The sequence below is a fragment of the Passer montanus genome, unplaced genomic scaffold (assembly GCF_014805655.1).
Source record: "Passer montanus isolate IOZ18808 unplaced genomic scaffold, ASM1480565v1 scaffold36, whole genome shotgun sequence".
Lineage (NCBI taxonomy): Eukaryota > Metazoa > Chordata > Aves > Passeriformes > Passeridae > Passer > Passer montanus.
In genome coordinates, this window is record NW_024368374.1 from 7,188,165 (window position 1) to 7,201,026 (window position 12,862).

The 12,862-nt window shown below is 47.4% G+C and overlaps 1 protein-coding gene across 1 annotated transcript; it reads left to right on the forward strand.

The window, feature by feature from the left end:
- Positions 1-19: 19 nt before the first annotated feature.
- MLNR (motilin receptor) lies at positions 20-3,094 on the forward strand. The gene is made up of 2 exons (XM_039716620.1): positions 20-805; positions 2,639-3,094. Exons 1-2 carry the CDS (start codon positions 34-36, stop codon positions 2,950-2,952), a joined length of 1,086 nt encoding a protein of 361 aa, XP_039572554.1. The 5' UTR covers positions 20-33; the 3' UTR covers positions 2,953-3,094.
- Positions 3,095-12,862: the final 9,768 nt, after the last annotated feature.

Genomic DNA, 12,862 nt, shown 5'->3' on the forward strand with positions numbered 1-12,862 from the left:
GGGGCGGGGCGGGGGCGCGGTACCTCCGGCGGGATGCGGCGCGGCGGCGGCGGGAACGGCACCGCGGGCGAGCCCGAGTGGCCGTGGCCGTGGCCGCCCTGCGACGAGCGGCTGTGCCTGGCGCTGCCCATGTGGGTGCTCGTTCCCATCACGGCCGTCTGCCTGGGGCTCTTCGTGGTCGGCGTGGCGGGCAATGTCCTCACGGTGCTGGTCATCCGCAGCTACCGCGACATGAAGACCACCACCAACCTCTACCTGGGCAGCATGGCCGTCTCGGACCTGCTCATCCTCATGGGGCTGCCCTTCGACCTCTACCGCCTCTGGCGCTCCCGGCCCTGGATCTTCGGGCAGCTGTTGTGCCGCCTCTCGCACTACCTCAGCGAGGGCTGCACCTACTGCACCATCCTGCACATCACCGCCCTCACCGTGGAGCGCTACCTCGCCATCTGCTTCCCCCTCAAGGCCAAGGTGGTCGTCACCAAGCGCCGGGTGAAAGCCACCATCGGCGTCCTTTGGGCCTTCGCCTTGCTCTCCGCCAGCCCCTTCTTCTTCCTGGTCGGCGTGGAGCAGCCCGACAACCACACCGACTTCAGCCGCGAGTGCAAGCCCACCCCGCAGGCGCTGCAGTCCGGCCTGCTGGCCACCATGTTCTGGGTCACCACCTGCTACTTCGTGCTGCCCGTCACCTGCCTCAGCGTCCTCTACGGCTGCATCGGCCGAGAGCTGTGGCGGAGCAACACCCGCCTGCGGGGCCCCAGCTCGCTCCTCCGGGAGAAGGGGCACCGCCAGACAGTCAGGATCTTGGGTGAGTCCCGCTACCGTCCCCCCCGGGCTATGGCTGGCGCAAGGGCCGGGGCTGGGGGGCCGTGGCAGGGCTGAAGCACCCGCATCTCCCGTGCAGGATAGGGAATAGCACAGGGGGACATCCCAGCCACGCTCCCGGGAGCTGCCGCGGCAGGGATTTCACTCCCTCCCAAGTGAGGCTTCACCCGCTTGGCATTGCGCGTACAGCAGCACGGCTGCCTTCTGTAGAAATACCTGTTTCCTGAATTTTACCAGGCAGAGTCAAGTACAAGGTAGCCTGCAATTCAGAAAAACTGTGGTAATATCAGCAGTCTCTTCCAGCTGGCAGCAACACCTCTGCACAGAAAATTTCTGCTTCTGAAAACTAAGTTCCTAGTGGTCATTTGTAGCTCCAAGGAGTAAATTCACTGGTTGCCCAAGGAGGCTGAAAACCAGCAACTTACGAGCTGTTTGGAGACAAATCCCATAATACCAAAGCATTTCCTACAGATGTAGGATGCTGATAATTTTTAGTTCATTTTCTTAGTCATACATTCAGTAACCTGGCATCAGACTCTGAAAAGTTAGAGATCTTAGTTAGCTTTGGGGCTTTAGTGTTTGTAAGTAGTGACCAATCTGAAGAGAGAGAAAAAAGAAATCCAACTATTGACTAAGGAACATAAAACAAAATGGCCTAATTATTATTATTGCCTACCTTTAGTGTAGTTTTTACATGTCACATGGGAGACTTCTTTTACTGAGAGTGTAATCAGCTGGATGGAAGTAACATAGCACAAAGGAAAGAAACCAATAAGCCTGAGAGAATTTTGCCGACTTATTTGAGGAAGGTACTTACACTGAAGTAGGCACAAGGTTTTCCAACAGAAACACCCATATCCCTGATCTCAGAACCCACTGAATGAGACCAGTGCCCCCTTATCTCAAAGATCCAGCAGCACTAGGTGCGTGGTGTTTTCACCAGAAAGAAAACTTTCTTTGGCTGCATCCTTTTTATTTAAGTTGTGAGAAACATGGAGGATGCTCTACAAATGATTGTTTGTTTTAGCTACATGCATTTATAAACAAAAATAATTAAAAGTATGGATACAGTAATACACTTATTGTAATTGTTCCTCATCTGCTCCTGCTGTGTTGCCATTGCAAGAGGGTTTGTATTCGTTTTCATTGTGCTAAAATGCAACACTAGACCAGGCGAACAGCTGAAGCGACTCAGGCTAGAGATCCATCTAGGCAAATAGCTGTCTCCAGCAGTAATGGTCTGGGGATGCATGAAAAAGCTTTAGTGGGAAAAAATCAATAGCTCAACTACACTATAAAGTCTTTATGTTAGATACCATCCCGTCACAATAGAGTGAATTCTGTGGGAGCTTGGGTGACTGAGGTGCAGCCCGGGTCTTTTTCGGTGATGCAGACAAGTTCAACATTAGGTCTGCAGCAAATGGAGCTGCTGTGGAGCTTCCACAAAGCTCCTCATTCTGACTTTTGTCGTCCTGTCTCATATGTGGTGTTACAGACATAGCCACAGGGGATTTCTGTATAGTGCCTGATGTTTTTATACAGATGTTACTCCACTGTTGTTCATATTTTTCTCAGCAAACCTCATCTCACAGTTTAGCTTAAATTTTACCAGTTACCATTTACTTCAAAGACTAACAGTCAAACTTGATGCTATTCCCATTTTCATGGTTTTATAACAATTTCATGCTATTATTTCTATATATCATTTGTATCAGTTAGAAGAACCTGCAAAATCAGCCACGTGAAATTTACTTTACTGGATGGTTGAAAAGTTAACTCACTCCTTAACTGCCGCATGTGTTATTTTGTCTTATAGCTGTGGTGGTTCTGGCCTTTGTAATTTGCTGGTTGCCTTTCCACATTGGCAGGATCATATTTATAAACACCCGGGACATGAGGACGATGCTGTTCTCCCAGTACTTTAATATATTCGCCCTGCAGCTTTTCTACCTGAGCGCATCCATCAACCCTGTCCTCTACAACCTCGTTTCGAAGAAGTACAGGGCAGCAGCCTGCAAGCTGCTGCTGCCACGGCCAGCTGCAGAAAGGGCTTTCACTGTAACAAAAGATGCTGGGGGCTACACAGAGACCAGCGCCAGCACACGGCACGAGTACACCACCAGCTTCTGAGGCTGCCCCCCGCGCTTCTTCAGGCATTCTTGCCTAAGGATGGGAGCTTCCTTCTCACTGGAGAGTGGCAAAAGGATGGACATTTGTTAGGGCATGTGGTGTTTCATAACTGTATTTTGGGATACCTGTATTTTTGAGAACAGAGCAAGCAGGCACCATGAAGTAGGGAGAAGGATGTGCAGCTCGTAAAAGATGATAATTCAACAGGAAAAGCTGGAGGAAATTGCTAGTAAAACCATGGGTTTGCTTTATTACATAGTGTTTGTTGCACGTGTTCTGTGCCATTTCTAGTATTTTCTAAAAATTATGACACCAAGGTCTGCAAAGGAGCACTTCTTGGGAGCTGTAATGGGTAAAATTCCCAGGCAGCCTTCACCATTTTAAAATGGTTTTCTTATAAACGAGATTTTACAAAACACAGTCTCGCAAGGACTTGGACACAAAAAAAATCACCCACCAACCTGAGCATCCCTGGAAAAAGACGTATGATTTTAGTACCTAGTCTTGTAATCATAGAGGGGACTTTCCTGGGCAGTTTCACTAATTTCCCTTAGGAAAGCATCTGCTGCACACAGCAGTCTCTGGGTTTCACCCTAGGATCAAATACGGTATTTTACTTATATATTAACAACCTGTTGTAAAACTTGAGGTATCCCAGATCACTTCCCTTAGAATAGATGAGCAGTGCTTGGTAATTGGTAGCGGTGTGTCTCCACACTGTGTATTGTGTGTGCAAATAATACACCAAGTTAACCCAACTTGCCACAAACAAGACCCATCACTGAACGTGCTGGACTGTGCCCAGGACTTCATGCTGCATAATGCTGCACTGCAAGTCAAAAAGCTGTTGACTTATTCTGCTCCAAAAGATTTTAATTGGAAACTTCAACTCTACAATTTAGGAAGGAGGCTAATTGTGAGGAAAAGCTAGAAGAAGCTGCAGCAGTGTTTTCTGTGGAGGATCATTGCCTCTGTACATTTTACTTGTTACTTTATTGGCTCTAGTGGTGTAAATCTGGACCAAAATCAATGACGTGGGACTGTGCTTACAGGAGCATCACTGATGCTTGCCATCACTGTCCATCCTTGCCCTTACTTCTCTGTTGACTTCTCCTTTCAGGCAGTTGTAGAGAGTGATACCGTCCCCTCTGAGCCTCCTTTTATACAAGCTAAACGCCCTCACTTCCCTCAGCCACTCCTGAATTGTGCTCCAGAGCCTTTACCAGCTCCACTGCTCTTCTCTGGACATGCTCCAGAACCTCAGTGTCCTTCTTGTAGTGGGGGGCCTGGAACTGGACACAGGATTTGAGGTGTGGCTTCACCAGTGCTGAGTACAGGGGCACAATCCCTGCCCTGGTCCTGCTGGCCACACTATTGCTGATCCAGGCCAGGATGCCATTGGCCTTCTTGGCCACCTGGGCACAGCTGGCTCATGTGCAGCCGCTATCAACCAGCACCCCCAGGTCATTTTCTGCTGGACCACTTTGCAGCCACTCTTCCCTAAGCCTGTAATGCTGCCTGGGGCTGTTGTGGCCAAAGCACAGGACCCAGCACTTGGCCTTATTGAGCCTCACACAACTGTCCTCAGCCCATCAATCCAGCCTGTCTAGATAAATTCAACAGAATTCAACAGCTAGCTCAGAGATCTCAGGGCAGCTTGAACCCAAGTCTTCTCCAAGTTTTAAAAATATGACCAGTTCTCCATTAAAGAGTCTGTAACTCTGAGTCACTGAATAAAAACTAAAAAAAAATCTAAAGACAGAAAAAAATCTGTCTCACTGCATACACATAAAGTTTTCTTTTTCTGTCAGCTTCATACTGGTAGAGAGCAGTTGTCTGCAAGGCTTGGGTTAGGTTGCTTTTACTGGGGGGTGTCATTAAGATGTTCAGTTATCATAAAAGAACAGCTGTTATTTTTGGGGGGTTTGGACAAGTTATTATGAACAGTAATCTTTGTACATGTATGTAGACCAAAGCGGGGGAAAAAGCTTTATCATATCATGTGGCGTGGAGCTGCTTCTGCATGCCTGTGGTCTCCTGATAATGGCTTTTCCTTTATCAATTGCTGCTAAATCGCACTGGGAGTGAAATACTTGCTCATCAGAAATTTCCCCAAAAGCAATTGCATAGGTATCAGAAGCTCACACAAGGTGAGTGGAGGAAGGAGGGAAATGCCCTGGTGGGCTGCTGCCCTGAACCCCCTTTTCTAGGGTGCCCTTCCTGCACAGACAGCCGTGGCACTGCTCTGCTCTGCGTGTGTGCTGGGTGTCCAAGGCAGGTCCCTCTCAGCCAGGACTCCAGCTCACTGCTCATGGAGTGACTGCATTTCTGCAGGGAGCTCCAGGCTTGGGCTGTTCCTGCCCAGCCTGATGCTGCAACAGCAGGCTTCTGCTCCCACTGGCAGACTCCACTGAAGTGGTCTGGTTTTCTGGGAAAGTCATTTGTATCCCTGTTAAAAGGCATCCCCCTTGCACGCTTAGTGGAATAACACAAAATCCCACCTGTCAGCTTGCAGTGCCTTGTTGTTAATGCCCCCTCCCCACCAGAACAGCTGGCTCAAGTCCAGTTGTTGCATTGTTGTTCACTGCCGAGGCAGGCTTGGTGGTTCGCATGACAAGGCAGAGAAGGGCTTGCAACATCTGGGTGAATATCGAGGGACTGAGGATCTCTGGTGCCTGTCCAGATGTCACTGATGGAACCTCAAACTGAGCCTCAAAACACTGAGAAGCAAAAGCAGTGCTCTTCTGCTCAGTGTCCCTACTGTGGGAACCCTACTCTGGTGACCCGAAATGTTAAGGCTGATGTCATCCAATGCTTCTGTGGGCCACACACATCTTCAAGTGTGTCAGCAAAGCCTAACGTTTCCAGTGTTTAAGAAAGCCAATTTTGGATCAGAAAATGACTGTCCAGGTTGGGAAGGACCTAACAGAGATGAGGCTGGAATCTCCTCCTGCAGCAGCTCTAAGCAGCGATACTGCTTTGTTTTTCATGGGGCTGCACGTGTCCAAGAGTCCATGTCCTCAGTCCTCCAGAGCCAGGATCAGAGATGCCCTACACATCATCTCAGTCTCCTTCCCAGTGGCTGGGGGCTTCCACGCCCCCTGGAAGGTTATATACCAAGGATGGGGGTGGCATATGCTCAAGATAGGGATGGCATGTGCCCTGGGACAGGACAGAGAGCAGTGGGGCTGACAGCTCTGTCCTGCCTCTCACTTGCCTCATCTTCCCCTCAGATCACCCTCTCTGCATACTGCCCCTTTTCTAAGATGATTCCCTGCTCCTTCTATCTCCACTTTTGGACTTCATCTTCCTTCCCCTGCTGTGCAGCACAGATAATGCTGTCTGCTTTCCCTCCTTTTCCATTTCCTTCTCCCAGCCAGAACTCAGCAGATGGATTCATTTATTTCTCTTTCAGAAGCTGTCTATGACAAATATCTCTGCCAAGGGGCTCATCCAGGCTGCCAGCCATTGGTGGGGAGCCAGATGCTTTGACCACAGCCTGTCCCTGTCAGCCATGAGCCTGTATGAGCTCACACTGAAGTTGTTTAAAGTTTTAACAGCACCTCTGTGTGAGCTAATGTTAAAAAAATATTAACCCTTAAGAAGGGCTGGGTCAGTTTTTTCCCAAGATACGAAGGCCATGTAAAGCCCTTGCACAGGTTCCATCGCTCCCCATAGCCCCTCATGGACACTGTCCTAGGGCCCACAGGCAGGGCAGGAGAGGAAATGCAGAGTGTTTTCCCTCAACCCCAGCATGTCCCCTGCATGCAACCAGGGATGGGTCCAAAAGTCAACCTTCAGTGTGGGCTGAAGTCAGGCGTCCTAAACCTGAGACTCCATCAAATACCACTGTCCTTAGCAAAGAGCCCAAACTCAGCACAGTGAACCAGCCTGAGATGCATCATCTGGCAACCACTAAAACCAGTATGGACGGACAGGAATGCAAGCTAGATGGAAGAGTGTATTTACCTGAAATGGGAGAAGAACCACCAGTGTATTGTTGCAACACGAGTAATCAAATCCCTGTGGAGGCTGGTGTAGTTTGCTTTATCAGAGGTGACAGCTACCCTGGCCAGAGTAAGAGAGAAAAGGCAGCTAAAGGAAAAGTAACCTTTTTTCCCCTCCAGAACTTATTTAACATCATCCCGTGTGACAAGGAGCAGCATTTCACCACAACAAAAGCAAGTCACCTCTGTGTCAGTGCTCTCAGCTGTGGTGTCATCTCACAGAGCCTGTGACAGTTCCATAAAACTGTTGTTGTATCAGGGGTATCCAAACACAACAGGACTCTGCAAGTGGCTTCAATCCCTGTTTGGGCCATTCACTTAAGGGTTAGACTCGATGATCCTTGTTGGGTGCCTTTCAGCTCAGAGCACTCTGTGTAATTCTGTGTAATGTTTCTGCTCTCTGAAGCTTTGCAGAAGTTGCAAAACAATGTCAGGAAACCTTGAAAGCAACAAAAATGACCTGGCGTCTGCTATAAATCAAGGATACCACCACTGTCCAGCTTGCAGCTAAACTGATTATAAAGGGAAGCATATGCCCAACAAATGTGTGGCTCCTGTGCAACAAATTTTCCCCATTAACAAGGAAATCAGTTCCCTAATTTGAGTATAGGTCTGCTTTTTGTCTGTGCTGCGCAAATACACCCCAAAGACAAGTTGTGTTTTGAACAACTGTGGAAGCACAAGCTGTCCACAACCACAGAAGAGGAGGAATGTGGAGAGAGACTGTTTCCCCCTCTCCTACAGCAGCTGAGCACAGCATAGGGAACATTCTCTTATTCAAAGGTTTCAATTCTGCCAAGTCAGGCAGCATTCCCAGCCCTGGACTTCATTTGAGGCTTGTAGGCATTACCTCTTTATAAATTCCAAGAGACCTCAGCTGAGCCTGCTGGACTGACCTGGACAAGCCATATCTGTGCCAGGGAATCATCTCATCCACCTGCCCACAGCATTCTGCTCCTCCAGAGCAAGCCTGGGAGATAAGGCAGCTGAGACAAGGGAAGCTGCTCCTACAGAGTGTAGGCAAATTTTCTGGCCTCTGAGAAGTTACCACAAAGACACAGAAGGGACAGATTCAGAACAAAGTAATGTTTGCTCCTTCCCATGCTGTCTGTTGTGAAGGGAGACCTCTCCTGCAGAGCTTGGGGACTAGAAAGAAGCAGGGAAGGGTGGACATGGCTGAAAATAGCCTTGGCTGAGACAAGCCTGAGAAGGGCAAAGAAAAACATTAAAAAGCAGCAGGAGTTGGTCTCATGGAGCAGAAGCCCCCTACCACACATATGGGATTCACCCAGATCCATTTATTTGCCATAAACACTTCCCTCCTTATGTATTTTCCTTTCACTAACTGATTTGGTCTTCAGTCCATTTTACAGCTGTTGGTGAGAAACTACAGCTCATCAGGAACTTGTAAGAGCCAGAGTCCTCACTTTCATTTGGTTTCCTTCTTCTCAGACACCTCTTGCTTTGTGAAGTGCAGTGTGTGAGGAGTAATATGCCTCTATGTGGAAATGTCAAATGTATTACATTTGAGTCTGGGCTCTAGGAATAATGCATTTATTTCTAAATAAAGAAAAAAAGAAACAAAATTGATTTCTTGCCTTCTTGTCAACCAAACATGTGACAAGGCTGTCAAAGGAAACACATGCCAGTAAGAAAACATTGACAGGTAATTTCTGTTACATAAAGGGAGAAATATCAAAGTTAGACCATTTGACAGCACACATCACTGCATTGCAACTGATGCATGTCAAAAAGGACAACCTTAGAAGAAACTGCCTCTGTGAGCTTGCAGACTGGAAGAGCAGAAAGGGTGCTGGTTTTGTGCAGTCTTTGCTTTGGGATATTTACACAACAGAACCTTTAAAACAGAGCTTTATTGCACAAATGACAGGGAACAAAATCCCACACCTGTGTTCAGGGAAGCTGGACCATGAATGAGTTTGGGTCACAGACCCACAGGGCAGGGTGGTGTGGAGTGACCAGGACCTCACACTCATGTTGAAGCCAGTGGAGCAAACTCAAAGCGAAATGGCATCAAGCACTATCAGGATCCTTTGTGGCGCTGAGCTACAAAGGATCCTGATAGTGCTTGATGCCATTTGGGAGCAACCCTGGTGCAGCCAAAGGATGTTCACTCACCACCCCACACAACACCTCTGCTGTGCCTCAGTGGCTGTTGTTACCAGGAGGTATCAGCAGCAGAGTGTTTGACTGCAATATCTGTAGGTAACTGCAGAAGCAATCACTGCCAGGCTGGCTACACAAACCTGGCCCTGCTTGGAGGAAGGAAGAAAGATTCATCACTGGCTGCTTTCAGTGACCAGTGAGGAAAAAGCTGCTCATAAAAAAAGTCTCAGTGGTGCCATGCACCACCAACATGGCAGGACACTGCACTCCCCTTCACAAAGCAGGGACTGGGGGCTACACGTCTACAGCAGAAGACAGGCAGAGAATTTGAAAAACCTTTTTTTTTGCCTCCATGACATAGAGTTGACAGATGCTGCCTTCACTGTTGTCAAACTGAATTTTACATGATTCCTAATCTTGCAGTTTTACAAAGCAGTGGAAAAGGCAGTGAATGATAAAGACAGAGGCTCCTGGAGGAGCTCCTGCTCAGGGCAGGTTTCCCTGCTCAGCAGCGCAGCCATCACAAATCACACTCCTGCCACCACACACTCCAACTTTCCACTGCATGTACTTAGCATGCTGCTTTATAAAGCAAGCACATCCTTCCAAGGTCATTTATACAAGGGGTGTTAAGAGATAAAAAGAGCACCTTGTTTATTTGCATGGTACTAACAAAGACCAGATATTTCCTACATGAACTGATGGACCTAGATGTTACAGATGCTTAACAGCTCACAAAAAAAAAAAAAAAACAAAAAAAAAACCTTTATAAGAGAAGAGGGTTTGTTTTTAAATCCAGAAGGCAAAACAAAGGTCAAAGTAGAACTCCTAGAGATTAATAAAGATCCAAACCCCCAAGAACAAGCACTGTAAGTTCCTCTTACTAGTCTTTAAACAGATTAACAGCTTCACTGTTTATCATTATACTTCAGCTAGAATTTTGAGGTAGGTGTGAAGTCATCTACCTTAAGAGAGTTGATGGCAGTGCAGGAAACCTGGATCCAGGATCTAAAACCTGCAGTTTTTAAAATCACAGACACAGAAGAATACAGCAAAGTAGGTAACTGCAATGCAGGAATAAGTTTTCTCAGCAAATCAACCCCAAAAGATGGGGAATGAGATTTTCAGTCTGCCAATACCATGAAGATGAGGGTGTAAAAATTTACTAACAGCAGTACAAGAAGCACCATAAAAGCCAAGTAAACATCTCAGTAAATTTAAACAGTGAGCAATGTTGCTATACCAAATGGCTATCAAATTATTGCAAAGGATAAAATCCTGAAAGTCATCAGCCAAGATGATCACACAGCTTCATAGCTGTGTGTCAGAAGGTACCTGCACAAACGGGAACATACCAGAGGTATGAGAACACTAGGGGTATGACAACTTCCAAAGGACATTGTGGCAGAGAGAGCTTTTGTTTTCTCCCATCTGTCAGATCAAAACACAACATATCAGCAATGAGAGCCTTCTGGGACACTTCAAATGGCACATCCAAGCAAACGCAGCCAAGCAAACTGGTCTGCTAAGTAAAGAAAAAGGGGGTGAGGGGAAAGGGGTGTTAAGAAATCAATCACTTGAATGAATTTGGTTTGTAAGACACAGATGCAGGAACAAACTGCAGCTGTTGAGAGAAGCAGTAGCTTTTTTCAGCAGGTCTCTTTCAATAAGAAAAGGCCCATCCAGAAACTCTTGCCAATCTGTAAATTATAAAAATTGAAGCTCAGAGGGCAACATGCTGGATAACTGGAAAGACTGAATTCCCCTGAGTTGCCCCATTGATTCCCATTGAAACCGTGAGATTTCGTTTCCCTTCCCGAGAATGACATGATTTCTCTTGGTTCTGGAGTGAATGAGTACCCTCTTCATGCTCCACAGAGATGCTGTTGTCTGCTGCCCTCTAGCTTTTTACCTGCAGCTTTTGGTGGAAGGCAAATAGAAGCAGCAAATCCTTTATTCCCAATTCAGTCAGTGGGAGCTTTCAAATTCAAGATCATAATTAGATTAAAAGCCATTGTAAAATGGGATTTCTTTCTTTCTCTCTTTCTTTCTTTTTCTCTTTCTTTCTCTTCTATCATGCTGCTTCCTCATATGAAAACAACTACACTACACCACAAAGAGGTGACTGCAAGTTAGAGATGAATGTTGCTGTAAATTTGATTTCCACTGATTTCAGGCTCACTGACCCTCAAACAGCCCACCTCCATGCCCACCTCTGAATGGAAATCCTGGAGCACACAAGTCAAACACTGCACCTGAATCAGCAAGCTACTTGTGAAAAAAGAAGTTTCTGTAACACAGGGAGGTGGAAAAAACCCACTTCAAGATGTAACAGAGCAGAGAGACTTATTGCAAGTCTTGGTTTGATTTTGGGATACCAGGAGAAAAACGTACGGAAAGGTGTTACCCTTTGGCTTGATGCAGTCTATTTTAACACAGAATTCAGCAATGGTCTGGTCACATTTGAGAGATTGGTACATGAAAATGCACAGATCATTTTTGTAGTCTTTCATAAAGAGGCTGTCTAGAAGAGAATTTTTCCAAACAGAAGAAAAATTCATCTGAGATAGTCATGAAATGCATGCACAGCAAATAAATTAATTTTAGACCATACATTAAACAAAAGGATCCTTAGAAAGAAACTATTTATAACCTAATTCATGCTCTTATCCAGTTTTTAGGCTTCAATTGACTTGATTTGAGACTCAAAAATTTCTGCATTACTTTAGGTCAGGAATTCACTGACTAAGAATAATTGTTTGGGTTTTTATACATGACAGCAGTTTACGGATATACCTCCAAAAACGTATCCACAGAGAAGCTTTTACATACCCTGATATTTAGAAAAAACGCCAGGGACATTAAACACCACCCCAGAGGCTCTGATGGAAAAGCCCAGAGGTCACAGGCAGACGCCTTGGTTTATACAGACCACGGTGCCCAGCAGAGCTTATTGATGAAGGCCGGTCCCTCCCGACTCTCCGGTGGAAGCTGAATGAGAGAGCACAGCCCCAGGCCCCTCACAGCAGCACAGACTGAGGCTCTGCTCTTCGCTCCACCTGCCCCGCTGGCAGCTGAGCCGCCTCCCGCGGAAAATCACTTCCTGGGAATCCCATTCAAGCAACAGTTGGACTTGATGACCTTGGCGGATCCCTTCCAGAATATTTTGAGAGTCTTCTTCCGTGTTTCTATTAGGGAGGGTCCGTCAGCTTTCTCTTCTATCATGCTGCTTCCTCATATGAAAACAACTACACTACACCACAAAGAGGTGACTGCAAGTTAGCAGACTCCTCCGGTGGAAGCTGAATGACAGAGCACAGCCCCAGGCCCCTCACAGCAGCACAGACTGAGGCTCTGCTCTTCGCTCCACCTGCCCCGCTGGCAGCTGAGCCGCCTCCCGCGGAAAATCACTTCCTGGGAATCCCATTCAAGCAACAGTTGGACTTGATGACCTTGGCGGATCCCTTCCAGAATATTTTGAGAGTCTTCTTCCGTGTTTCTATTAGGGAGGGTCCGTCAGAGAGCTACGAGTGCGGTGACGGGCCCTGAGGGGAGGCCGTGCGAGGAGCGGCTGAGGCCGCTGGGCTGCTCCGCCGGGAGGAGAGCCCGGAGGAGAGCCTGGAGGAGAGCCTGGAGGAGAGCCGGGAGGAGCGCTCATGGCACCGACAGCTTCCCGGGAGGGGAGGGGGCAGGCACTGCTCTCCGTGGTGACCGCTGACAGGACCCGGGAATGGCCTGAAGCTGTGTCAGGGGAGGTTCAGGTCGGAGATCAGGGA

Bases quoted from the DNA above. Each gene is read 5' to 3' on its own strand.
- MLNR (XM_039716620.1), top strand. From the start codon at position 34: ATGCGGCGCGGCGGCGGCGGGAACGGCACCGCGGGCGAGCCCGAGTGG. The intron at 806-2,638 runs GTGAGTCCCGCT...TTTGTCTTATAG, and splicing joins CCAGACAGTCAGGATCTTGG to CTGTGGTGGTTCTGGCCTTT.